Source organism: Tauraco erythrolophus, chromosome 1 (assembly GCF_009769465.1).
Source record: "Tauraco erythrolophus isolate bTauEry1 chromosome 1, bTauEry1.pri, whole genome shotgun sequence".
NCBI lineage: Eukaryota > Metazoa > Chordata > Aves > Musophagiformes > Musophagidae > Tauraco > Tauraco erythrolophus.
The window spans coordinates 2,311,070-2,337,903 of NC_141465.1; the positions used below are offsets into that span (position 1 = coordinate 2,311,070).

Sequence of the window (26,834 nt, forward strand, 5' to 3'; positions counted from 1 at the left end):
ATGGGGGTACCTTTATTTGGGGATAGCAAACCCTTCTATTTCCGGATCTGGAATGGACTAAGTCAGAAGTTGCAAGGCAAAAAAGCCTGGGATAAACATCTGGATGAAATCTACTTACTGCAGCAGAAAAGGTACAGTGCATTTCAGCCTTCTTGTCTTCCCTTTCTTCGGCTGCTCTCTCCCTGTAGCTGACTCTCATTCTTTTCCCTTAGGCTTTTCTGCTAGTAGATAAACTTTAAACAACCCTGGGGCACTTTTCTCTATCAGATTTCTTCTTTCAAAGTGGAATGCTTCAGGAGTTCCAATCTTATCTGCTTTCACAGGTGGGTTTACTGGGTCGCAATTGAATTACCCTGAGTGCAGGACTTCAGTCACCAACCAGTAACATATACTCTTGTCTTTCCTGATTCATTGGTAAAGCTCCCAAGAAAATGCACCAGAGTTTGTTTGGGTTTTTTAATTATTATTAAGAGCGTGTGTGATGGATATGCTGCAGTCAGCTGAAATGATGGATTTTTTATTTTTTTTTGGCAAAGATTCTGTTTTCTGTCTCTCTGAAAGCTGCCCTTGCTGTGGGATAGACTGGACTTAGTGGTGTTCCACATTCTGGTGTTCAGTCACTTCCTGCTGCTTCTCACCCCCATGGCCCGGGTGTCAACATAGACAGTGACTCCTCTTAGACCTTATATTATCAAGAAGATTGCCTGTGTCTTCACGTGTAAATACTGAGTCAAGGCTGTTTGTTACTGCTGTGCAGGATTGCTCCCTCCACACACAGGAATGCAGGAGTATTCGTGGAAATCCAGCTGGATCTGTTTTTCGTGGTTCCTTGTTGCTTCTGCGTGCGCAAACGCTGCAGTACTCAAATAACAAATTGCTTCCAATCCCTTTTAAACTTTTTGTTTTCTCTTTCCTCCCAACTCTGAACGTCTCTGGGAATAAAAAGTGGCTGTGTGGGACAAAACCTCTCTATCTGTCTGAACATATGTATGTATGTAAACACACATATATACATAGAAATAAGTAGGATAGTACCTTAAAAAGGACAAATGTACATATGTGCCTTTAGGGAAAGAACGCACGTGTATCATCATCTAACTTCTGATCAAATAACAAAACTTACTTCAGAGCGGTGGGACTTTTTTTTCACTTAAAATTGAAGGGACAGTGGGAACAATAGTGTCTCCACAGAATGCTGAAGTGTTTATATTTTGATATGTTCATGAAAAGCATCACAGGTAACTGAAAAATAATTTGTTGGCAGATTCTGTAATATCATAGAATCATAGAATGGTTTGGGTTGGAAGGGACCTCAAAGATCATCCAGTTCCAACCCCCCTGCCATGGGCAGGGACACCCTCCACTACACCAGGTTGCCCAAAGCCTCATCCAACCTGGCCTGGAACACTTCCAGGGATGGGGTACCCACAACTTCACTGGGCAACCTGTTAAAGTGCCTCATCACCCTCTGAGTGAAAAATTTCCAAATGAATGTGTGCAAAAGAGAATCTAAATATGTTAATATTTTTATAATTATAACATTATCGTCACATTTTTAAGTCATACAGATATAGAAGGGACCTCTAGAGGTCTCTATCTAATCTCCCACTTGAAGCTGGACTACTGCTAGTAATAGATCACATTGCATTGGCTTTATCCAGCTCAATCTTGAAATCCTCCTAGGACAGAGATTCCACCATATCTTTAGGTACCTGTTACAGTGTGGTAGGAACCTCCTAGTGAATTATTTTTTTCCTAATGTTCAACCTGAACCTCCAAAATTATCATTTGATACTGTAGCCCTTTGTCTTACCATCTGCTGTTACCAAGGAGGGTTTGGCTCCCTTTCACGTAGGCTGCTATTAGCTTGCCATTCAACCTTCTCTTTGCTTGGCAATCCTGCTCAGTGATGTGCTGCAGGCCCGTGAACATCCTGTGTGTTGCTACTGATAGAGGAAAACAGAGAAACTGTTGGGCATATAAACCCTCCTTCACAAACTCTTGGATCACAACAGTGCAACCCCAGTGGCCCTCAAAACTGACATTTCTGTGTTTCTTTATAAAACTCTGCGTAACACCGCATGTAGTGCACGGGGTATGATTGTCTGTGAAACACGAGTTGCATTGGGACAAAGTTTCCTTCTATTTTAGGTCGATATGTTTCCCATGGCTTTCAACTAACATAACTTGGCCTTCTTCTATTTGGTCAGATATTGCGTGGTGCCAATATGTGGATACTCTTTTCCTAAAGAGGGACAGGACCATTTTTCTCTCTTATTATTCTACTCTTTCCTTTCCTTTCCTGTCCCCAGAGATGTTCGGAGTTTGAGGAGAAAGAAAATGAACATTTTGCAGATGACTGGAATAAGTTTTCTTGCTTTCATATTCTTAATTATGTACAGATAGAAAAACGGAATGGGAAGACCTTCTGTGGTGACTTGTGTATGGGGACTACTCTTATAAAACCTTTGCTTTTGTGGAAAAACTGTTGTAAAGAAACAAAACATTTACTCGTGCGGTACATTTTTAAAAAAACCTAAAAAACAAACCAAAGCATTTTTACAAATTAGTTAACCACGGAAATCTGTAACGCTTTAGAGGTGCTTGCAACCATTTGCATAACTTGCAAAGAGCTATGGTCATTCCAAACATATCCCAATAAAAACTTTATATGCCTTTTAGTTTCCAAATTTTTTTATGGCTCTTTAGCCTTACAGAGATATTAGCTAAGTGCTTTGCTTACCCTGAAAACAAACACGGCACAACTGAAAAGGAGCTTAGCCTAATGCTGTTAAACTTAATTGCTTAAGAGTTGTATGGGGACAGAGAGAGCCTTCAGCTTCTAGAGAAATCTTTCTCCAGCTGGTAGTGAATGAGAGATGTCACCGTAGTTTTGCTATTCATTTGTCTAAGCAACATTAATGAGCTTTCAGTGCACAAATGAATGCATGACTTGAAATCCACAATGGCCGCCAGTATTAATAGGTTCCAGTGAAACAGGGACGCCAGGTCCCAGTTCCACCACTTTATTTATCATATGTTTCAATAACAGCGCTTCCAAGAAGTCAAGATGCAAAGAACATCTTGTTGGAAACTCTGCTTTTGCGTGTAAAATAAAGTCAAAGGCACCACTGGCAGCATTTCTGGTCTTTTCTTACGTTGTTACACCTTCATCTTCATGGAAGTTTTGAGTCTAATAATGGAAAACAAGCCTCCTTAATTTCACAAGTGTAAAGGTCCTCCAGAGCTCACATTTCCCCAACAACGCACAGACATCTGACCTCAGTGCCTAAGAGGTAGCTCAGGCTCATAGATTCAGGAAGCTATTTGCCTCCTTAAACTTGGCTATAGGTTTCCTTGTCAAGAAGTAAACATGAAATTTGTGCTCTGGAAAAAAAAAAAAAAAGACACTCCAAATTAAAAAGTTGTTAGAGAAAACTAATTAGACACAGGTTGAGGAACCCAACCTAGAATAAAACTGCAAGAAAAGTCCTATTGAAGAGGGTTGAAAGTTTTCATGTGGGTTGAAGTTATGCTTCAGATAACAAATTTGTTTCATAACTCAATGATAATAAATAATAACTAACTTCTGCTGAACTGTTAATCCAGTTTCTTGTCTAGTAGCACTGGCAATTAGTAACCTGTTTATTTCCAGAGAAACCCTGTTGACTGTCAGCTGAAGGGACTTCGACACAGATGCACAAAGCTCACAGTTAATTTGCTGAGTCTTGCTGTCCGTGCTGAAGAAGTTTGCTGTCCCTGCATTGACTGTCCAAGCTCCTGTTACCTGTCTCCTTCTCACTTTGTGCTATTACTTCCTAACTCATTCTTCAGCATCTTGTTAGATGATTGCGTTGATCCTCTTTCTGGCTGGTTAGCTTCCTCTGAGCGCTCCTCTGCTCTCTTGCAAAAATTTGTCTTTCCTTTGTCTTGCAAAAATTTGCATAAATATACTAGCAGAAGGAAGTGAGAAGATTAATCTCCTTTGGCCATTTCATGACAGAGTGTTGAGCGTGGATATTCAGAGCACCACAACAGGGAAAGAAAGCTCAAGTAATATCCTGCTGATGAATTTATAGCTCAGTTAGAAAGAACTGCTTTAGACCCTCAGAAAAAGCATGAAGCTAGCAGAAGCCCAAATTAAACTAGAGCAAACAACAGGAAAATTCCGTACAATGAATGACTCAAGTAGTAGAATCTGAGGAGGGAAGGAAAGAGGAGAAAGAGATGCTCTGTTGCACCTTAGATGAGCTCAGTCTTGAAAAAGCTGTGGATTGGTGGTTGTCCAGGCAGTTCAGATATTTGACATATTTCCTTGTTTTAAAAGAATAACCCTATAAATCCAAATTCCTCTTTTTATAACAGAGTTAAGACTTATGAACTTTCCCTTTCATTCTTTATCCCTTCCTAAGTGTAATGAGCAGGATGTACTCCAAAAGAAGTGCTTACGAAGCTGTGAATCCAAAAGGGTACGCATCACCGGCAAAAAAGTGCTTGTGAAATCCTTAACCTTGTTGAAAATCATTTTACATGACTCCCTCAGTCAGAATCCGACCTACATTCTGCCTTATCTTTGTTTCACAATGGATTTGCGGGTGTTCCTGATTTTGTCCTCACCTGGACGGAAAAACAACTCACAGCTTCCTGAGCATGTCATCGAATCATGGGTTAAGAAAACCGATAGTAACGTGTGATCGAGGCTCAACACAGCTCCATTCCTCAGCTCAGTAAGAACCCAGGAGCACTTCCAGGTGGACACTGTTGTGGTTTTCACTGCCCATCCCAACCGCTGAGTAGCTATGTGGTTGTGCTGAACTGATCCTATAAAGCAACACGAGTCCTGCCTAGTGTTGCAGACCCAACTCATCTGGATAAATCAGGAGCTTGGTGAGCCTCAACTCCACAGCTGATGAATGATTTAGAGCAGGAACTTCACTTAGATGTGCTGATTTATCTTCTGAGAGTGTCTAAATAGGTGTCTGCGGAATCCAATCATTGGGGGTTGGAACTGGATGATCTTTAAGGTCCCTTCCAACCCTAACCATTCTATGATTCTCCGAAAGCCACCCTCTCCATCCAGTGACACAATGATATTTTATGGAAATTAAGCATCTATTGTAGGCAGCTCTATTAAGAGACTAAGTTACGGATTTTGCCTGCTGCTGTTTTGACATGCAGAAGCTAGAGCTGTAAAATGTAAAATTCACGCTGTGTTTTGAGGAAGGTCGGGAAAAAAATTGGTTAAATATGCAGAACTTTGGTTTACTCTTTATATTAGTGAATTTGGTTCATCTAGTACTTGACATTTATACGCTCAGCACATTGCAGTGATGTATTAAAAATTAGTTGATAATTATAATGACATGTTTTAAATGAGAGTAAAGCATTTCCCCAATTAAGGGACAGAAAATTAAATGAGAGTAAGAGCATATGGTATAAACATGTAAGTCATGGACCTTTGAGGCATCAGGGGCAGTATGCCATGACATTTACCAACACTTCTGATTTCTTCACCAGCTTGCTGTTTGACCTGGGATCTCTGGTTCTTTAGCCCCAGTTGGAGGTTCCTACAGCAAGTAGAAAGGTTTTACAATTTTGCCCTAAATTTCTGAAAGCTGAGTATAGTAGTTTTTAGGTGTCTCCCTCTTAGCAGGCTTGTAATTTAATCAGTTGTTTGCAAGGGCTTTGGAGAATTTTGTGAGAAAGGTATTGTGTTTGTGTCCTCCCACATTGTCTCTTGCCCAATCCTTCCTGCTCTCTGAGGTCATTTGAGGGATAAAAGCCTAGCCAGCAAAGCATCAACATATTAATTGTAGCATTGTTGATACTATTGAAACCCCACCTCCTCCCCACTTCCTGCCTCTGAATCTCACATTCTCCAGGAAGGGAGAGTCTTTCTCAGCCAAAATAATGGCACAGGTGACAAGGTTGCTTCTCTGATGTTTAATCTCACGACTTTTGCTCAGAGAGCCTCTCTATTTTGTTCCTATTTGTCTGATCCTAGATGCAATGTTCTCATCAAATAATCTTGTAATTAGCAACTAACATAACTGATGCATGAGTAAGCTAAAGAAGGAACACTTCTCCCAGCAGCAAGGCTGAGAGTTTGAAGGACACATAAAATACCTCGGAATGGCTCCCTGCTTTCTTCAGGAAAGCTGTTTGTCTCCTGAATGTTTTTATTTCTCCTCTGTTATTCTGCATTTTTCTAGTCTAGTCTCTAGTGATTTAGGCAATGGGGTGCTGTTGGTGACAGGAAATGGTCCCTTTATGGAATGATAAATATAATGTTTAGTTGTGCTTTTATTACTTGTAACCCATGCCCATTAATTTACACTTATTCAAATGATTCCTATTTATCTAGTTCCGAAACTCCTCTTTGTTTTTGATTCATCCCTCAGGTTCTCTCAAGTGGGTCACTATCTTTCTGCTATAAAGGTGTGCAGAACTCACAGATTTCAGGTGGATTAAATCTAGAGATAATGGCATAACAAATACTTTTTTTTTTTTTTGCTTCAAGATTCTATGGTAAGAATCATAGAATCATAGAATCGTTAGGGCTGGAAGGGACCTTCAAAGGTCATCTAGTCCAACCCCCCTGCAAGGAACAGGGATATCTCCAACTAGATCAGGTTGCTCAGGGCCTCATCCAACCAGGCCTTGAACGTCTCCAGGGATGGAGCATCCACCACCTCTCTGGGCAACCTGTTCCAGTGTTCTACAACTCTCATGGTAAAAATTTTTTCCTAATATCCAATCTGAATCTACCTCCCTCTATTTTAAAACCATTACCCCTTGTCCTATCACAACAGGCCCTCCTGAACAGCCTCTCCCCATCTTTCTTGTAGGCTCCCTTGAGGTACTGGAAGACCGCTATAAGGTCACCCCGGAGCCTCCTCTTCTCCAGGCTGAACAGCCCCAACTCATAAAGAGAAAAATTTCATAAATTCATAAAAGAAAAATTTAAAGCAAGAAATATATATTTCTGTAAGACACAGAACTTATGTTTCCTGTTTTCCTATGGTTTTATTGTTCAATTATCCTATGCCTAATAAGCACAAGTTCTGAGAAAACATTTTGTGCCATGGGTCATTTATATTTTCTCTCTCTCTTTCTGTGGCGTGGTTTTTCTTGTGGCTTACAATGGAGTTATATTCATAGATAATGTATTTTGACATCAGCATTGTCCCTTAATGCAAAACACCTATTGCTTTATATACTATTTCCCTTATAAACTGTATCCCCAAAATCTTGTCACTAAATAATACTAGAATATAAGGAATAAATCTGGGACATCACAAGGTGAAAGCATCGAATATATCTCCAGGTCTATGGTTTGACTACTGTATTTGTCCCACATGCTTTTCTCGTGTGTGTGTGAGACTAACACCCAGTCTACTGGCAGTTGTTAGACTGTAGTAAAAGAACAGACTGGGGCTGGTAGGAAGATGAAGGCTGACGTTCTTCTTCTTCATATCAGCTTGAATTTTTCATTGTTCCACTGGGTTCCTTAGGTTTAATCCCCATCAAACGTTACAGCTAGACCCAAGCCATGCTAGATAATCAAGAACAAATTAAACATCTGTACTACAAGAAAGCAGAGGTGAGATAAAAGCACAAAATTTGCATCTGAACAGAGATCTAAACCCAAGCATCCTATTCGGCGAGAGGGATCTGTTTCTATTTCATATTGAAAATTCATGAGATGTAGGCTGTTTCTTTGGGTTTGAGTGTCTGTCTTCCTCTTCAATCTTTAAGTCCTCAACTTGGGCAACTTAGAAGATTTTATTTGTATAAAAACAAAAATCAAAAAACCCCATCCCAAACCACTTTTTATTAATGAAAAGATAAATCTGAAAAATATTAGAGGACAGCAGAAATATTTACCGCAAATTAGTAGATTTTGTTCCATTTTCTGGTATTTTTGGGTGGCCAGCTCATTATTTTGAACATTAGCAAAGCTCATTTGGATGCTGAGCAAGCAGGCATTGCAGGTAACTCTTTGCACCCTCCTTTCAGGTACTTAAACACATTGATAAGATCTCCACCACCTGAGCCTTCTCTTCTCCAGGCTAAACAGTCACAACTGTCTCAGCCTTTCCTCATATGAGAGATGCTCTAGTCCCATCTTTTTGCCCCTTTGCTGAACTCACTCCAGTAGCTCCATAGGTCTTTTGTACTGAGAACCCTAGAACTGGACACAGGACTCTAGGTATGGCTTTACCAGAGCTGAGTAGAGGGGGAGCATCACCTCCCTTGACCTGTTGTTTGTGTTAAAGGACCTTGCTGTAGTGAAATTTGGTGACTGTAATTGTAAATTCTTCATCAGCCCCCAAGGATCTACTGAAATAACCCAGAGCCTCATGGAAGACCCAAGGGCATTCTTCAACTATAAATGCACCATTCAGCCTGGAACTTGTTTGATGGCATGCTCTTTCCCAAGACAGGCATATATTCCAGTTCTCAACAATTCCTCAATTTTCCCAGCATCAGAGGAAAAAAAAAAAAAAAAAAGTATAGCTAAGCTTCCAAAGTTTTCCTTTTGACTTTGTATGATGAGGAACTACATTTCAGAGCTCATTCTTTTAGTTACACCATAGGAAGCATTGCTATGACATAGGGGGGATTCTTGTTTGAACTTTTTCTTTTCCATTCGTTACAGGAGTAAATCAGATGTGTACCCTTTTTTAATTTATTGAGCTATGTAAAAAAACTACGGGCTTTTTCTTGCTCCTGGGATAACTAGTCTACTGGCAGGAAGGGTATCAAACGACCCATCACTTGTTATCTTCTGTACCTCAAAATGTGGGCTTCGTAAACCAGAAACATTTTGGTTCCTCGTTTCTCCTGTCTTTCCCTGTGCTGCCACCATATGGTTGAGCATCAGTAAGTCAAGAGATGATGAACTACCCGCGTTTTTAGCACTGAATTTGGCTGGGTTTTTTTTCATTCAAAAAACATCTTGGAGTGTAGGTGAGCATTGCTGATCTGTCAGTGAAAATGTTGAAGATACATACTGTCTCAAGGAAAGACCATGCTAGCTCTGGAGAGAGGCACCATGTGTTTGACTGTGTTTCTTACCAGCCGCTTTTTCTTGCCTACAGGATCTGGGAATCCCCACTCCTCCAGGCTGCCAAAGAGAACAACCTCCCAGCCATCAGGAAACTTCTCACTGACAGAACATGTGATATCTATCAGAGAGGTAGCTCCATTATTTGTGACAAATGGTTTTCCGTGGAAGGCAAGAGCCTGCTACAACGAGTAGAGTAGTATGTTTGTTAGTTTGCTAAAACATTTGCATTAGCAGACTCAAACTACTCAACTGGACGTCAGCAGCTGTGCAACAGAGTTTTCTGACTTGGAGAGCTCATCGAACCCTGAAGGAATGGTGAAGATCAGAGGTTTACAGCTTGAATGGGCCTTTTTTTTCTAGAGGGACTGCAGGAGGTGGTTTGCTGTGGAAGGTGGTCAGTGAAAGGGCTGTGTGCTCATTCACTTCACGCCAAGTCTGCTGTCGCCTACAAATGCCTGAAGTCTCTGTTCAGCTTTCAGGTTTTGACGGGATGAAAGACAGAGACCATGTAGTTATGTGGCTGTTCCCACGCCATACGATGAGGCAGCACCTGGCAATACTCACGGGAGGACCTAACACTCCCATAATTCTCCACCCCAATAAATCCATTTCTGCTTTTGTCCCATACAGTTGAACGTCCAGATGACTCACATGCTTCTCCTGCTGTTTTTAGGTGCGGTGGGGGAGACCGCCCTTCATGTAGCTGCCTTGTATGATAATGTGGAGGCTGCAGTGACTCTGATGGAAGCAGCTCCCGAGCTTGTCAATGAGAAGATGACATCAGAGCTCTATGAAGGTAACATCTCAGGGAATGAGGATGGGCAGGATTCTTTGTGGGGAAGGTGCTACCTCTACATTTAGGAAAGTGGCTTTTACTGTTCCTGATCCAATATATTGCTAAACTGTTACATAGCAAAACCAACATGCAAATGGCTCCTGACCACTTGTGGAAGGTGGAATTACATTAAACCCAAGTACACACGCTTGTGCAAGCATGCAAATGCATAACTGATGAACACTGTCCCAAAGGTGGGCCTGTTGGCTCTAACGGGATTGCAAGGATATGTACAGTTTGCTTTCTGCCATAGTTATGTGTAACAAAGGGAATACCTACCTGATCTCCTCTGAAAGGAGCAAAACATGGCTCTTTGGTTGACAAAGAGCAGAGACTGAAAACAAATGTGGCCACTACTTTTGAGTACTCTGAGCCTGATTTTCAAAGAATGGTTCTGATTGACTATGCAGAAATGCCAGGCAGAATCTTGAAACCACTAAAATAATAATGATGGGGTTTTAAAAATTCTATTACCTAGTTTGATAGACTAGAGCAAGTCTTCTTTGGGAGCTTTGTCTTGACCTGGCCTTAGTGGGCCATGAAGGAAAGCGTAGTCCTTTCTGAGAGACATGAGCTTTCAGTGCGCTTCCTGGAAGAGTGTGGCATGTCGTGTTTTCCCCCAGAAAAAATCTAGAAAGTGCATCCTGTTGGCCTTTTTGGCAGGTTGTAAAGTCAGTTTTCATGAATTCATGAAAGGTTTAAATAGAATGAGACCTCTGCAAAACCTGTAGTCCAACCTCCTGCACACAACAGGAATAACTTCAAAGCTAAATCGTATAGCCACTACGGATGCAGTTCCAAAAAACTTCGATTTACGATGAGTGAAATGTGAACTTCAGGCTGCTGTTCAGCCTGAAGTTGCTTTCTTGGAAGGCAAAGTTTTATTTCTGTGTCTTACAGGGCAGACAGCTCTCCACATTGCAGCAGTGAACCAGAACATCACGTTGGTGAAGGCTTTACTCAAGAGAGGGGCTGACGCCTGCACAGCACAGGCCACTGGGCACTTCTTCAAGCGCAGCTCCCAGAATCTTCTCTATTTTGGTACAGTCTTGTCTTCTTCCCTTGCTGCTATGGGAGGGCAGTAGCGGAGTGATGAGGGAACAAAAGGGAGGCTTGCTTTAGTCCCCAGCTAAATCGGATAAGCAGAGGCTCCTGTCTCCAAGTGTCATCAATCACACGCCTTTTAGCAGAACATAAGACTCTATCCAAGTATGTAAATACTACATAAATATAAATATATAAATCATACACGTTTTATATATTTGCATGTATACAAAAAATATATATTGCATAAGAATTACAATTTAATTTCTTTCTAGCAGCATATACTGCAATTTATTTGTCAACCTTCTTACAAAGATAATCTGATACTTCTTCCTTTCATGTTGTGTGGGGCAGGTCTTCTTTTCCTTTCTGAGTAGGATGAGGAGTAGGGCAGGAAATGTAAAGATTACCTAAAGTAACTCTTCCTTTCATAACCTTCATAGCATGGATAGCTTTCCCTCAGCATGCTTCAACCTCTCCTGCCTCCTGAGGTCTTCACGTCATTTCTCCCTGTTTCTTTCTTTGCAGGAGAGCATGTTTTGTCCTTTGCTGCCTGTGTGGGAAATGAGGAAATTGTACAGTTGCTCATTGAAAATGGAGCTGACATTAGAGCTCAAGATTACCTGGGTATGTGCTGTGGGACCTAGTGAATTGCATCCAGCGGATCTGGACACTTTAGATCAGACTCTGTCATCTGTGCATGCACATATTTTTCTTTCATTACAAACAGCTGTGGAATGAGGGATGTGAGGAGAATGAAAGCCACTGTTACTGGCATCAGTCAACTGCCAGTCTTTGCACAGGGCTAGGCTATTCCATGTATTTTACCTGGTCTGCTTCCTTCATAGGTAACACTGTTCTTCACATCCTGGTTCTCCAACCTAATAAGACATTTGCCTGCCACATGTACAGCCTGATACTTTCCTATGACAGGAACAAAGAGGGACCAGGATCACTTGAATTGATTCCTAACAATGAGGGGCTTACTCCATTCAAACTGGCTGGAGTTGAGGGCAACACTGTGGTGAGTTTAAGCGACACAGTTGCCTCCATACAAAAGAGGTTATTCGGAAGCGGAGAACTTGAAATGACATAGAATCATAGAACGATTAGGCTTGGAAGGGACCTCAAAGATCATCTAGTTCCAACCCCCCTGCCATGGGCAGGGAAATCCTCCACTACACCAGGTTGCCCAAAGCCTCATCCAACCTGGCCTTGAACACCTCCAGGGATGGGGCATCTACAACTTCTCTGGGCAACCTGTTCCAGTACCTCACCACCCTCAATGTAAAGAATTTCTTTCTTATATCTAACCTAAATCTCCCCTCTTTCAGTTTAAATCCATTGCCCCGTGTCCTATCACTACACGCCCTTGTAGAAAGTCCCTCTCCAGCTTTCCTGTAGGCCCCCTTTAGATACTGGAAAGCTGCAATAAGATCACCCCGGAGCCTTCTCTTCTCCGGGCTGAACAGCCCCAACTCTCTCAGCCTGTCTTCACAGCAGAGGTGCTCCAGTCCTCTGATCATCTTCGTGGCCCTCCTCTGGACTCACTCCAGTAGCTCCATGTCCTTCTTGTGTTGGGGACCCCACAGCTGAACACAGTATTCCAGGTGGGGTCTCACGAGAGCAGAGCAGAGGGGCAGAATCACTTCCCTCGACCTGCTGGCCACAATTCTTTTGATACAGCCCAGGACACAGTTGGCTTTCTGGGCTGCCAGCACACGGTGCCAGCTCATGTTGAGCTTCTCATCACCCAGCACCCCCAAGCCCTTCTCCTCAGGGCTGCTGTCAATCCATTCCCTGCCCAGCCTGTACTTGTGCTTGGGATTGCCCCGACCCACGTGCAGGACCTTGCACTTGGCCTTGTTGAACTTCATTAGGTTCATCACCCAGAGCAAGCAAGTCCGTGCATGTCCTTAGTGGGTAGAAGATACATAATAAACCCTTCTCTTTTTGTGCTAGAAGTCTCATGTAGGACCAGAAAACCCGAATAAGAAATTTCTTTAACAAAAGAAACAAGTGCTTAGGGATAGATCTTTTGACCCAATTTTTGAAGCATTTGAGTTAAACATGTATTAACAGAAAGATCCACTCCAAGTAATTTTTTTAAAAGTCTGATTGAAATTGTTGTCTTTGTTGTCTAGATTTCATTACCCTAAATATGACAGTCAGGAAACTTCTTCAGGTATCCACAGACATTTATTCATAGTCAAGAACTCAATATTTAATGTAAAATCTCATCCTTCCCTTAACAAAAAGACAAAGATGGCTAGTGTTTCTTGTGTAGATCCACAAAGGATAGGATGATTTCCCTTCCCCTACCTCTTTCCTGATAACTTGTAGAAGAGTATAAAAAATTCTTTATTCTAACCAATGTATAATTCCATATGAAATCTATTGTCAAGATGTATAACTGTGTCAAATAACTTTAGCAGTTTGATTAGAATTTAGAGGAAAAAAATCACTCAACCTTTACCTCAAACATGAGCTAATAATCAAATGGGAGTCAGAAAAAGTTCTTCCACTTCTTAACCTGCTATAATTGTTCCTGAGAGATATGAGAACCACTACAATAACCAACTTCAAGGAAAATACATTGCAATTCCGAGTTTTTAACAACTTTATGTGTTTTCATCATGAATACACTACATACTGGAAAGCTTCTGATATCCTCCACCCCTTTTTCTCCTCAGATGTTTCAATACCTTATGCAGAAGCGAAAGCACAACCTCTGGTCCTTTGGCCCCTTGATCACTGTGCTCTATGATCTCACAGAGATTGACTCCTGGGCTGAAGATCAGTCCTTCCTTGAGCTCATCGTCTCAACCAAGAAGAGAGAGGTACTGTGAGCACCACCTGCTTTCTACGTGCAGACTATGGTGATAATAAAAGGAGAAAAATGATGAGTTTCAAGGTTCAAGCTCTTTTATATTATCCATAGACTTTGTACCACATGCCGCAGGGAATACATGAAATTTAGAAGGTTTTTAATGACCTGGTTATATCTGATGCTTTACACACTTTCTTCTGCGGTGTGAAACTTGCAGGTGATTGAAAGAATTTAGTATAAGCAAGCTAGAAAAAATGTCATTGTGTGATTCAGTAAAGGGTTCTCACCATGCTCAAAGGTGTCAGTAACAAGTAGCTCTAGCAAGTAGCTTTCTATAATACTAATTATACTGATGAACTCTCACAACGTCCCTGTGAGACATGACTATGTTCAGAAATCCTAAACTGGAATGCATTTGAAAACCACTCGTTATTATTCCTCCCTTCGTTTAATGACATTGCTTGTCCAGGTTACGACTCAAAACAAAGTAAGCAAATTATCCCCGAATAAAGCTCGAAAATTTGTAAAGGGATCACTGAGATGAAAATAGCAGAACGTAATGGCAAGCTTAGATCTGCTTAAGACTTCCAAGGTACACTACCCTGTCAGTTATAATCACCTTAAATAATCCTAATAGGACAGGAAATTAATCTGAAGACACTTTAATTACCACAATTCTACTCATCCTATATTATTACCATCTATCCAAATTTTAGTTAAAATTCCCTAACAAAAGTTTCAGCTACTGGAGAGCTTTACACAATGTGGAGGAAGTCTGTGAAACTCGTTTGCTTTTAGTTAAAATCCTCTAATTTCTACGCGTGGCAATACATATGAAAATTCGTGGAAAAGTAGTCTATGTCAAAAAAAATAGAACAGCCTTAGAAGTTGTCCAGAAGACTAAACCATACTCCTAAAAAAAAAAAATATTGTGCCTCTGTCTTCTCCCAAAACATACAGTGCACGCAGATCCAAGATTCCTGATTTCAGAGGATGACTCCAAATACCATGAGATATTACGTTTTCTTTATTTTTCCAGAATGCTCTTGAATATGAGTAATGGCAATTTTTGCATGCATAAATAGTAATTAATTTTTTTTTTATTTGATATATGTTTGGTCCAAAATGTTTGCTGTCTCCTCCAGAAGAACGCAATGTAACACTCCATCATATCACACCCTCTCGGTCTAGCACTGGACTAAAGCAGCATCTTTAGACCTCAATCAGAAGCAGATTCTTCTTGTATCAAGGGGGATGCATACACAAATTGGTACTAAAATACATTTTCTGACCCTTCAGTGGACTAAAAGTGGCAAAAATAGAAGGAAACTAAGCTACAGGAAGGTTATAGTAAGCTTTGAGACTTACATCATCCTTTTGAAAATGAAATTTACTATTCTACGCAAAGAGTCTAGAACACTGACTGCTACACAAAACAGAACACCTAAGGCTATCTAGCTAGGTTCAGTCTCTTCCACTTCCTTTTGATCCTTTAGGTTATTTCGTAGGCCATTCAAGAGTTCTGTTGAAGTCGTGTCCATTTACTGAAACACACCTATTCCTTGCACTTTGCTCAATCTGGTTTTGGCTGACTTAGAGGAAACTGGGCAATGTAGCAAAAGAAGGAAAACATCTAGAATTCAGTAAGAAGCTTTCCTTTAAAATAACCCACTCGTGCCACTTTGAATTACATCTCCTTCTTGCTTATTGTGGTGGTCCTCTAAAGATTACAATAGGAAGTAGGTCTAGAAGCATGTAATAAAGTGTTTTGTTCAAATCATAGAATCATAGAATGGTTAGGGCTGGAAGGGACCTTCAAAGGTCATCTAGTCCAACCCCCCTGCAAGGAACAGGGATATCTCCAACTAGATCAGGTTGCTCAGGGCCTCGTCCAACCTGGCCTTGAACGTCTCCAGGGATGGAGCATCCACCACCTCTCTGGGCAACCTGTTCCAGTGTTCTACAACTCTCATGGTAAAAAATTTTTTCCTAATATCCAATCTGAATCTACCTCCCTCTATTTTAAAACCATTACCCCTTGTCCTATCACAACTGGCCCTCCTGAACAGCCTCTCCCCATCTTTCTTGTAGGCCCCCTTGAGGTACTGGAAGACCGCTATAAGGTCACCCCGGAGCCTCCTCTTCTCCAGGCTGAACAGCCCCAACTCTTTCAGCCTGTAAAAGGTGTAAAGCAAGGTGTAAGCAAGGTGTAAAGCACATCCTGTTTATCTCACTTATGTTCTAAGTGTCAGTCTTCTAGCAGAAGCCGAAGGCTTGATATAGATGATTCAAGTATCACCCAGATAATAATGCAGAAACTGAAAATGTAATATTTTTACATAAGCCAATGGAACTTTAGACAAGTACTACTCTCATTTGGAAGCATGTTCCAATTTTCTTATCCTAGATCATCTGATACAAAACGTGTACTAACAGGCATGTTCTGTAATCCTCAGTTCTATGGTCCCACACACACCAAAAACATTTCAAAGAATTATCAGATAAATTTTAGTTGTCAGTCTTCTGTTTTAACCTCAAGATGCCATCAGAAACCGAAGGTAATTTCCAATCATTTATATATATGCCTTTGTTTCCCTTTTACAGAAAAGGCCTTGTTGACATTTTAATGCTTGTTTGGATATCTCAGAAAGGTTTCTTGGAAAAGTAGCTTATTGCTCACATGAACCCTGCCCAGGAACCCGTTCTGTGAGAAGAGCCAAATAAATTCTTCTCTTTTTTCTAGGTAGAGAAAGTGCAAATGAAATAACACTGTGTCAAAAGTCAACTGCTTTTGACTATCTCTGGAGTAGACTGAGCCCCTTGTCCTACAAAGCAAACTTTGATCCTTCATAAACACACCAGCCATACTCCTGTTTCTAGACTTCGAGTATTTACTACTTGCATCAATAGAAATGACATTTCCACGTAGTGAAGGCAGTTGAAGGAGCACAGGGTCACTCTTCAACTGTAGGAGGAGTGTGCAACTAGAGCTTCAGTTCAGCTAGATCGATTTTTTTTTGAGATTGGGAATGGACCCTGAGCAATTATAATGAGATGACAGAAAACCACAAAAAGACTCCATGGTGATTTTCTCGGCTTGCGGGTGCCAATAAAAAAAATAGCTTTGTTTTACTTTCACTTTAACAGAATATGGCTGATAACAGAATAAAAAAGAAAATTTTGTTTTGAAAATGCTTCAAGGGGATCCATTTGCTTGCAAAGTAGACATCTAGCTCTTCAACTACTGCAGATCTTGGAGGCCATCATAACCTAAGTCAGTATCATCCATCTACTTTGAAAATAACGTTTGTCACTTCTGTGGAACATGATTCCTTGCAGTGGACTCTATGTAGTTTATGACCACTATGGATTCCCAGGCCAAATTTTTAAAAAACACTCGGTATGAAAAGAGCCTAACATTCTCTCTTCCATTTTATTCATATCAGCATAGTGCTCTTGTCGCTACGGTGTTGAATACATCCCAATAGTGCATTACATGCTAAAATTAACATCTTTCCCATGTGGTTTAATCTTTCTTTACAGACTAGATTACTAAGCAGAGTGTCTAGTTTTAGGTGGGCTTGAGAGTGATTACTCTTTGCACACAATATCGTGTGTTCATATTGGACAAATTAAGCTAAAGAAGTCCACTTGGCCTAGATTCATCCTATCTAATTAGAATCATAGAATGGTTAGGGCTGGAAGGAACCTTCAAAGGTCATCTAGTCCAACCCCCCTGCAAGGAACAGGGATATCTCCAACGAGATCAGGTTGCTCAGGGCCTCGTCCAACCTGGCCTTGAACGTCTCCAGGGATGGAGCATCCACCACCTCTCTGGGCAACCTGTTCAAATTCTTGTCACCCGCCAAGGTGTTTAATTAAGGAATACAGATTCCCTAAATTTTACATGTAGTTGATTGAGACACGCAAATAACTAAATATCTCCAGAGAATAATTTAGTTTTTAGGTGAGCTGAATGGCAGTCTGTGGGACCCTACTGCCTACAAGGAGAAATCTTAGGATAACCACATTACTAATGAAGATGCCTCCTTTAGGTGCCTAAAGTTATGTGATGGGATTACTTGTAGTAGTGATACTCTAAGGACACAGATGAGGCAAAGTTTGTAGGAAGCCATAATATTTTCTTGTCCTAGGAAAACAGTTAAAAAGAGTCGAGTGACATTGATCTTTCCAAGTTTTATGGTTGTCATCCCAGCAGCAAATCAATAGATTCACTCAGAGACATAGATTAGCAATGTTCAATAGAGGAAATGAGTTGATTTTTTTTTTTTTCCATTTCATCTCACTGCATTTTCTTTGTCCTTTATATACAACATGTGTGCAAGTCAACCAGCTCAACCATGAGGGCACTCGAGAAAATTTCTGGATTCTCCCTTTTAGCTTTTGCAATGGAATTGTAAGATAGGAGAGGATTCTTCCCTCCAGTGCTCGTAACTCCACTGCTCTTTGTCACTTCTAAAACTATGTTCTCGACTTTTTTTGATGAATCTTTCTTTTTGTGTAGAATTCCTCAACTACACAGTACGTATGGATATATGCAGAACTTTGACAGAAACACAACCTCAACTTACGCAGCAGCACTGTTTTTCATATCATGCAAGATGGTCACTGAAGCTTCTGGTTTTTCCTGGAAATATATGTGGTCTTCTAGAAATATCTGAGCTGCACCACTGAGATTCTAAAAAGAAGGACCCAAACTTTGTATATAATATAAATAATCTAAAGGAAGTAGTTTGAAAGAGCCTGGGGTTTTTTCACAGTATATCTCACTGTGGGTGTACTGCAGTTTTTATCATCATAGCTGACTGGTGAAAACTTTTGAAAATCCAGTCCATCAACAGGCTGCATTTAGACAAAAATAAAGGAACTTTGGAAGTCTTTCCAAAGTCCTCTTAGTTGCCTGCTAAATCAAGGTAATGTCAGTGCCAGTTTTTCAAAGAGAGCTAATGTTCTAAAGGACCTTTTGATATGTTTTCTAGAGATTAAGGGTTTCCATAAATTCTACTGAAGTTGATCAAAGTAGCTACTGAAATAAATGTTAACTTACATGTATAAATGCAGAACTCCAATTTGGAGAAAAAAAAATCTAAGTCAATTTCACCAGGTTGCATAGAAACTTTTTTCTGTAGCTGAAGATAGAAGCCAAATTATCTTATTTTCAATTCTGTGTTCTAATAATGATGTATATTTTGCACAGAGTACCTGTCTGCTGTCTTGCTTAACAGCACTGTGCTTCAAAATTGATTCCAGTTACAGCAAAGTACAATTCATGGATTGAAGTAGTTTTTTGTGTATTCGAATTCCTAGAGTTCACGGGATTTAGAAACTTTCTGATACTGTCAAGTTAGCCCACCCCTAATAAGTCTATATATGAATATAATAATAAAATACTAACATCATCTTTTATTTTCTATAACATATCCTCATATATTTTCATTCATGGACCTAGATCACAGGTCTATCTCAACAGTTTATAGGCACCCAGACCTACACAGATAACAAATTTATTCCGGTATCTAACATGCTTCTCTTGCACTTCCCACTGGTACTCAAAAGCTGTTCTCTGCAGGATATATTTTATACTTTTTTTCCAAAGCTTTTCACTGGCAAATTGAGCGAATCCAAACCACTTGAGAATTCTGTTTTTGCAAAATATATTCTGCTTCCTCATGCTGAATAGAGTAGGTGAGAATAGCTTGTTAACATTCTTCCAGGAAACGGTGGGAATGATGCTTATAAACGAACGTCATCGTGGAAATTAGTTCCTTCTTTCTGTCTTTGTCAGGCACGCCAGATCTTGGACCTAACACCTGTGAAGGAGCTGGTGAACCTGAAGTGGAATATGTATGGTCGCCCCTATTTCTGTTTCCTGGCTTTATTTTACATACTCTACATGGTCTGCTTCACTATGTGCTGCGTCTACCGACCACTGAAACCCCGAACAGGCAACAAAACAAGCAACAGAGACAACACAATCTACGTCCAGAAAATGCTGCAGGTACTGTGTCTACAGGAGTCAGGGCCCCCTAGGCAGCATTGGGCAATTCTAATCTAACCTACTTAACTGGAAAGTCCAAGTCTCTCCCAGTTCCCAGCTATTGCAGCTGTCCTCCTTCTCTCTTTCTACCAGCTGACCTTTGTCGGTGAGGAACATTAGATATGCCCCGTTCTCCATTGAGGCTGGGCTGGTTCCTGTCGTGCCTAGTCATGTTTACTACACTCAGTAGGCCTTCTTCTACCCTATCCTCTTTTTTATTTTCCTTTCACTCCCTTGAAAATTTAATTTTAATTTCTATTCACTCTAGATCTAGATCATAGGTCTATCTCAAGTGTTTATAGGCACCCAGACCTACACAGATAACGAATTTATTCCAGTATCTAACATGCTTCTCTTGCACTTCCCACTGGTACTCAAAAGTTTTGGTTTTTTTTTTTCAGGAATCATATGTGACATATGAGGATGAGCTGAGGCTGGTGGGGGAGCTGATCACAGTCATTGGAGCTGTAGTAATTTTGATCCTTGAGGTAAGAGAAACAGTGAGCTAGTCTCAAGTTTCATCAAGACATTTTACTTACTAGACAAACATCAGTTTGTTCTCACCACTTGGCAGGGGTTATTTGGCTTAGTCTAAGTGCTTTAATATACCCCCTATGGCAACAGACACTGTCAGCACTATCTGCTGGATGGTGGACGAGAAGCTCGATACTGGTGGACGAGAAGCTCGATATGAGCCGGCAATGTGCTCTTGCGGCCCAGAAGGCCAACCGCGTCCTGGGCTGCATCAAGAGGAGCGTGGCCAGCAGGTCGAGGGAGGTGATTCTCCCCCTCTACTCTGCCCTCGTGAGACCTCACTTGGAGTACTGCGTCCAGTTCTGGAGTCCCCAACATAAGAAGGACATGGACCAGTTGGAGAGGGTCCAGAGGAGGGCCACGAAGATGATAAGAGGGCTGGAGCACCTTTCCTATGAGGACAGGCTGAAAGAGTTGGGGCTGTTCAGCCTGGAGAAGAGGAGGCTCCGGGGTGACCTTATAGCGGTCTTCCAGTACCTCAAGGGGGCCTACAGGAAAGATGGGGAGAGGCTGTTCAGGAGGGCCAGTTATGATAGGACAAGGGGTAATGGTTTTAAAATAGAGGGAGGTAGGTTCAGGTTGGATATTAGGAAAAAATTTTTTACTATGAGAGTGGTAGAACACTGGAACAGGTTGCCCAGAGAGGTGGTGGATGCTCCATCCCTGGAGACGTTCAAGGCCAGGTTGGACAAGGCCCTGAGCAACCTGATCTAGTTGGAGATATCCCTGTTCCTTGCAGGGGGGTTGGACTAGATGACCTTTGAAGGTCCCTTCCAGCCCTAACCATTCTATGATTCTATGATTCTATGATTCTATGACACAGAGAATGTGACAATGCACTAGTAAGACTCCAGGTGCAGAAGAAGTGGTTAGAAGGACTGGCCACACACTCAGATACTATTTGCAGGGTGATGCCACGGTTCCTGTTACCACTGTTTGTGGGTCCAGCTGAATCCCAGCTGTTGCATGAGATTCTTAGAGGTTCTTCACTCAGCATCCATAATACTTATGTGTTTAGGGGTGCTGGGTGAAGTGATTTGTGTGCATACACAGAGAAGTTTATGTTTAATTGGAGATCAGTGACTGTATGGACCTATAACAGGAGCCTTGCTAAGCCAGATTTCTGAGGTGGTCATGCTTAGGTGTTTCCCTTACTATGAACTCTCTCTCAAAAAAAGGAAAAGTTCTTTAAATTGAAAGAAACACATTCTCCACTTGGTTTTATTACAATATGAAATAAAAGACTGAAAATTTTATATGATAAAACTCAAATGATGATGCCAGGGAGAACTGAAATAAAATGATGCTTGTAAACAGCTTTCTCTCTGCCCATATCTGTTGCAGATGGACAGGTCCTTCTTCCTGTGTTTGGTCAGGACTCTAGGGCCAGACTACAACTAACACAATGAGAATCATAACAAACTCCTTTGATTCTTCAAGAAGGTCTTTTTTGTCTTCATTTCTGAGGCTCCACTGTTTTTCTGGTCTCTTCTCAGTAATCTATATGAACTTCAGGCTCACAGCTCTGTGCTGCAGCACCTCTCTGCCACATATCAAAGTCTCTCAATTTGCCCAAACATTCTCAGATTTTCCAGCAATCTCTGTCACATCTCAAGAAGGGCCCATCTGACTCAATCATTTTGTTTTTAAAGTAATATAGAAATCAAACCGTGAACCAGCAAATAAAGCAGATGCAGCTGGCCTCAAGGTCCTGTGAATATTGCTGGTTACCACAACATTTAATAGTATAATGGAATCCATCTGAGTCCTAAAGTAAATAGGATGTCTCTCTTAGATCCCAGATATCCTTAGAGTTGGAGCAGCAAAATACTTTGGACAAACCATCCTAGGAGGGCCTTTCCACATAATTGTGTAAGTACACCACTTTTTAAGTCTAATAAATACATTGTCTCTCGTTTTGCCCACTGCTGTCTTTTGCCAGATGAGTTACTTTCTCCATTCTTCTAGAGTACTCCTTCTCTTGATTTATTTCTCTTAGTTGCTCAACTGGTGTGTAGGAAGTCAGGTGAGTAGAGTGGACAGTGCTGAGAGATCTCTGCCTATGGGTTGGTGGCTGTATGTGCCTGTCTTGGAGTTTTTGAAAAGAAAACAAAAAGGAGGGTGAAATTCCTTTACTGAGCTTTTTTTCACTTTCTTTTCTTTCTTTCAGCATCACGTATGCTTGCATGATTCTAGTAACCATGGTGATGCGTCTCACCAGCACAACTGGTGAGGTGGTGCCCATGTCCTTTGCCCTGGTGCTAGGATGGTGCAATGTCATGTACTTTGCACGAGGCTTCCAGATGCTCGGACCCTTTACCATCATGATCCAGAAGGTACAAGACACAAACAAATATGGGCTTGCTACGTACATCCTTGACACCCCTTTGCAGATAGGGAGAACTGAAAGAACACTTTTTCTCCCTCAGGTCTAGCATTAATGGCAAATGGACAAGTTCTTGTCTGCACAGAGGGTTTGGGACTTTCACGTTCTCTCTTTAGTGCAGAAGTTTCCTTCAGTCCACTCATGGTCTTAGAATCTGGAAGGTGATTTACATGAGGTTGCATTGTGGCTTGGTGGGACAGTTGGGCCTTATGGTGGCTCTGTCTTTGCTCTACAGATGATATTTGGGGATCTTATGCGCTTTTGCTGGCTCATGGCTGTGGTGATACTAGGCTTTGCATCAGGTGAGTCTACAAAAGGAAAACAGCATTGTGTTACCTCTGCTGGTTTCTTTAGTATTTTTAGTATTTTATTTAGTATATTTAGTATTTAATTCTTCAGAATTAAGTGTGTGGGTTTTGATTTATTCTCAGGTTGCCCTCTGAGTTAGCTGGCAAAGCAAGTGATGATGTATAGCTTCTATTTCTTTGAGCATAGTCACTTTCCAGGACTGATTTCTGTTCTTATGGGTCTGGTTTTCAGTTCTTGCTCTTTCCAGGGTAATAGAAATTAGGACAATCCAGACAATGCCACATATATGTAAGCCAAGGTTTAAAAACATATTGCATTTATGGTATTTGTCTTTGGAAAATGAGATTAACACACATAGCTTTATCATATCCTTGAAGAAGAAAAGATCACTATTTTGTGAACAAATAAATAATCACAGTAATTCTGAGTCATTTTATAATGGAGACCAATGATTCTAGCCAGGGATTTTTCCTCGTTATGCTGGGTACTGCACTAGCATAGAAACTCAGGCAGCTTCTTCTCAGACCACTTTCTGTTATGAGCATCTCTAATAGGACCCTGCTATTGCTCTTGGAACATGATTCCTATTGTTAAACTATCTCTTTTTTTCCCCATTGCTCTCCAGCTTTTTACATCATCTTCCAGACAGAGAACCCTGAAAACCTCGGGCAGTTCTACAACTATCCCATGTCCTTGTTCACCACCTTTGAACTGTTCCTCACCATCATCGATGGCCCTGCAAACTATGATGTGGACCTGCCCTTTATGTACAGCGTGGTATACTTTGCCTTCGCCATCATTGCCACCCTCCTCATGCTCAACTTGTTAATTGCCATGATGGGTGACACCCACTGGAGAGTGGCCCATGAGCGGGACGAGCTCTGGAGAGCCCAGGTAATCTAGTTGAGGTGGTAGGAGGTTTGCTTTGAATAAACAAGGGGAAAAGTTGTCCAGGGAAAACATGCTAGACAGTGCAACTACTTCCTCTGCCATCCGTGCTCTGAAGGAGGTGCTTTAAAACCTTTTCCTGGCCTTCACTTTTCTCAGGGGCTGACACAATAAGCCATGTCCTTTTAATTCTGTTTTCCAGCTTCTGTACATCAGCCACCAAATTTCTTTCATCCTTTCTATGAGTCTGAAGTGCCTAAGTGCAAGACTACTCTTCTGTGCATCTTCCCATGTGAAACTGTCTTCCAGTAGATCTTTGCTATTCCTACCTTATTCCAAATAGCAGCAAGAAGCCTATCCAGCCTTTCTAGTCCATCCTGTGTCCCCCTAGCTGTTTGTTCCTTATGCAGGAAATCTCTTGTTAAATAGAATTAAAGCTGCATTTGATTTTACAAATCACATTTCTGTGCAACTAAGAGTTAAATTATAATTATAGGGATCGACAGAGGGGAGATAGAAGGCAAGGTAATGATTACAAGTAGGTCAGTAACATCTTTAGATCCTTGAAGAGAAGTTGGCCTGACTCTTGCTCAAAAGCCAAAAAATTCAACCGGATCAGTTATATAGCTGCTCAACAGGAAATCCATTTCCTAGTATTTTTCTGTGAGCAAGCAGTAAGTCAAATGGTTAAATGTAGTTGTGTGGCCACATTGCTAAGTTCTCATGATGGTTAATGCAGATATAAATAGTGCCTTCTTCTCTAGCTTGCAAATTAATGATGCTACTCATAGCCATCAGGCATAAAAGAAATGTGTCAGTGTTTTATGAGTACCATTGCTTCCTCAAAACAGCACAGTTAGGACTGAAATAGTGAATTGCTCTATAATAAATGAAATATTGACTCTATGATTTTTCTTCCTATGGAGCTGTAATGAAGTACAGTAATGGGTCAGTACTCATGAAACTGATAATTTTGAGAAAGAGTCTTTTTTTTTTTCCTAATTCATTTGAGTTCATTCTTTGTTTGTTTTTTTTTTTAATTCCAAAGGTTGTTGCTACTACTGTGATGCTGGAGCGGAAACTGCCACGGTGTCTCTGGCCTCGCTCCGGAGTCTGTGGGCGGGAGTACGGGCTAGGGGACCGATGGTATCTCAGGTGAGTTCTCTTCTAGTGTGTGCATGTAAGGATGCCAGAAGAAGAATCCAATGTGTGGATGTTAACAGAGAGCTTTTTCCAGTGGCCTGAGGAGGATTGTTTGGAATTATTTCCTTCCAGAATAAAGACCTCAATCTGTTTTCTGTCTGTGACAAGTACTGTTCCCTACAATTCCACGTGAAATCAGCTGATGTTTTCTTATCTGGTAGACAGGAGGCAGACCCCAGAAATTGCACGGGTTATAAGCCTGAATTTTTTTTTTTTTTTTCAAACTTCTTATAACGAGTATCACAAATTTTCACTGCTGTGCTTGGTTAGTCATCCCTATCCATTAGATGCAGGAAATGGCAGAGGCAGAATCAATCAATCTGGTTTTCAGCAGCAATGAACTGCACCACAGATTATTCAAAAATACAACAGGAATAATTAAAGGCAAGATTTCTTTCTGGTATGAACCTAGTGATTATATCATACTTTGTAAAGAGTGCATCAGGTGGCAAAGTCAGGTTCGAGACTTCAGTTTAGACACTGAGATAACAAACAATCTGTAGTTTACATAACGCTAGATTTCTCGTTATTTCTGATTTTAATCAATATTTATACCAGGGTGAGAAAAGCTTAAACTTTGTTGAAGCATGTGTCTTTTCTAACTGCATCATCTTTTGCTGCTAAAGCCAGAAGGGGGAGTGGTGGCTGTATGAAACAGGACCTTCTGCAGGTTTTAGCAGAGAAACGAACCTTGTGGACTTTCAGGTTTGCTGGGCAGAACAAGCAGACCTAAAGTGGTACTTGCAACACCTTCAATCCAAGGTGTAGAACATAATTTTGCAAGAGCAATATCCCAGCAACAATTCTTCATTGGATGCTATGAGAAAAGAGCGGTGGTGTGACCCAGCTGTGTCAAATTACGTGTACGTTCATCGTATGTAGTGTGGGACACTGCTTCAGAAGACAAGTCTTAAGTAATGTAGAGAAGGATTGGTGAAAGTGGAGCAGTTATCTCTTGCTGAACTTTAATTTAAGTGACATCTTGAGGCTAGTGACCATGGAGTATCAGTGAAGGAAAGACAAGGACAAAGGAAATGGATGGATATATGCATATAAACAATGGAGCTGGAGCCAGGTGGGGTAGGTCTGCCAAGAGCTTACAGCTGGCAAAACAGAAAGGGCAAATGATGACTGAGAAATGAGTTAAAAGACAGGAACCCACAGGCAGATAAGGCTACTGAAATCAATGACGGGGATGAAGGTCTAGGAGATAATTGTGTGCTAGCAGCTGCTAGCACCATACCTATAATCAGTTTCCTGTTTCTATGTAGATTTTTCTGGAATGCCTGGGTCAGTAGGCATATTTTTGGGAGGGCCTTGCTTCTTGTGACTGCTTGGTTTTGTTGATAAATTCGCACGTTTCTGCTTCGTTTAGTTTAAGTTTTTTAATCCTCTTACAGAGTTGAAGACAGGGTTGATCCCAACAAACACAAGATGATGCGGTACACAGAAGCATTTAAGGCCCAGGACAGAGATAATTGTGACAAATGTTTGGAAAAGCTGGAAATCAATAAGAACATCCTGTACAAGAAGGAACTGTCTGCTCTGTCACTGTCACGGAGCACATCCAGGACTAGTTCTCACCGTGGCTGGGAGATCCTGAGGCGCAACACCTTCCACCAGCTTCGTGGAGAGGTCGGTCATTCCATGGAAGAGGAGGTCTACGATGTCTAA

The 26,834-nt window shown here is 41.1% G+C and overlaps 1 protein-coding gene across 1 annotated transcript; it reads left to right on the top strand.

Moving 5' to 3' along the window:
- On the top strand, positions 1–26,834 carry LOC104382820 (transient receptor potential cation channel subfamily V member 6). The gene is made up of 15 exons (XM_009990852.2): positions 1–131; positions 9,105–9,202; positions 9,747–9,869; positions 10,809–10,949; positions 11,481–11,579; positions 11,801–11,976; positions 13,646–13,792; positions 19,589–19,801; positions 20,242–20,328; positions 22,170–22,246; positions 22,545–22,710; positions 22,996–23,062; positions 23,695–23,963; positions 25,006–25,112; positions 26,561–26,834. The coding sequence occupies exons 1-15, from the start codon at positions 1–3 to the stop codon at positions 26,832–26,834; spliced, it is 2,175 nt and encodes a 724-aa protein (XP_009989154.1).

Excerpts from the sequence above, each read along its gene's own strand:
- LOC104382820 (XM_009990852.2), top strand. The coding sequence starts at position 1 with ATGGGGGTACCTTTATTTGGGGATAGCAAACCCTTCTATTTCCGGATC. Across the intron at positions 13,793-19,588 it reads TCTCAACCAAGAAGAGAGAG|GCACGCCAGATCTTGGACCT; the intron begins GTACTGTGAGCA and ends TGTCTTTGTCAG. Across the intron at positions 22,711-22,995 it reads TTACCATCATGATCCAGAAG|ATGATATTTGGGGATCTTAT; the intron begins GTACAAGACACA and ends TTTGCTCTACAG.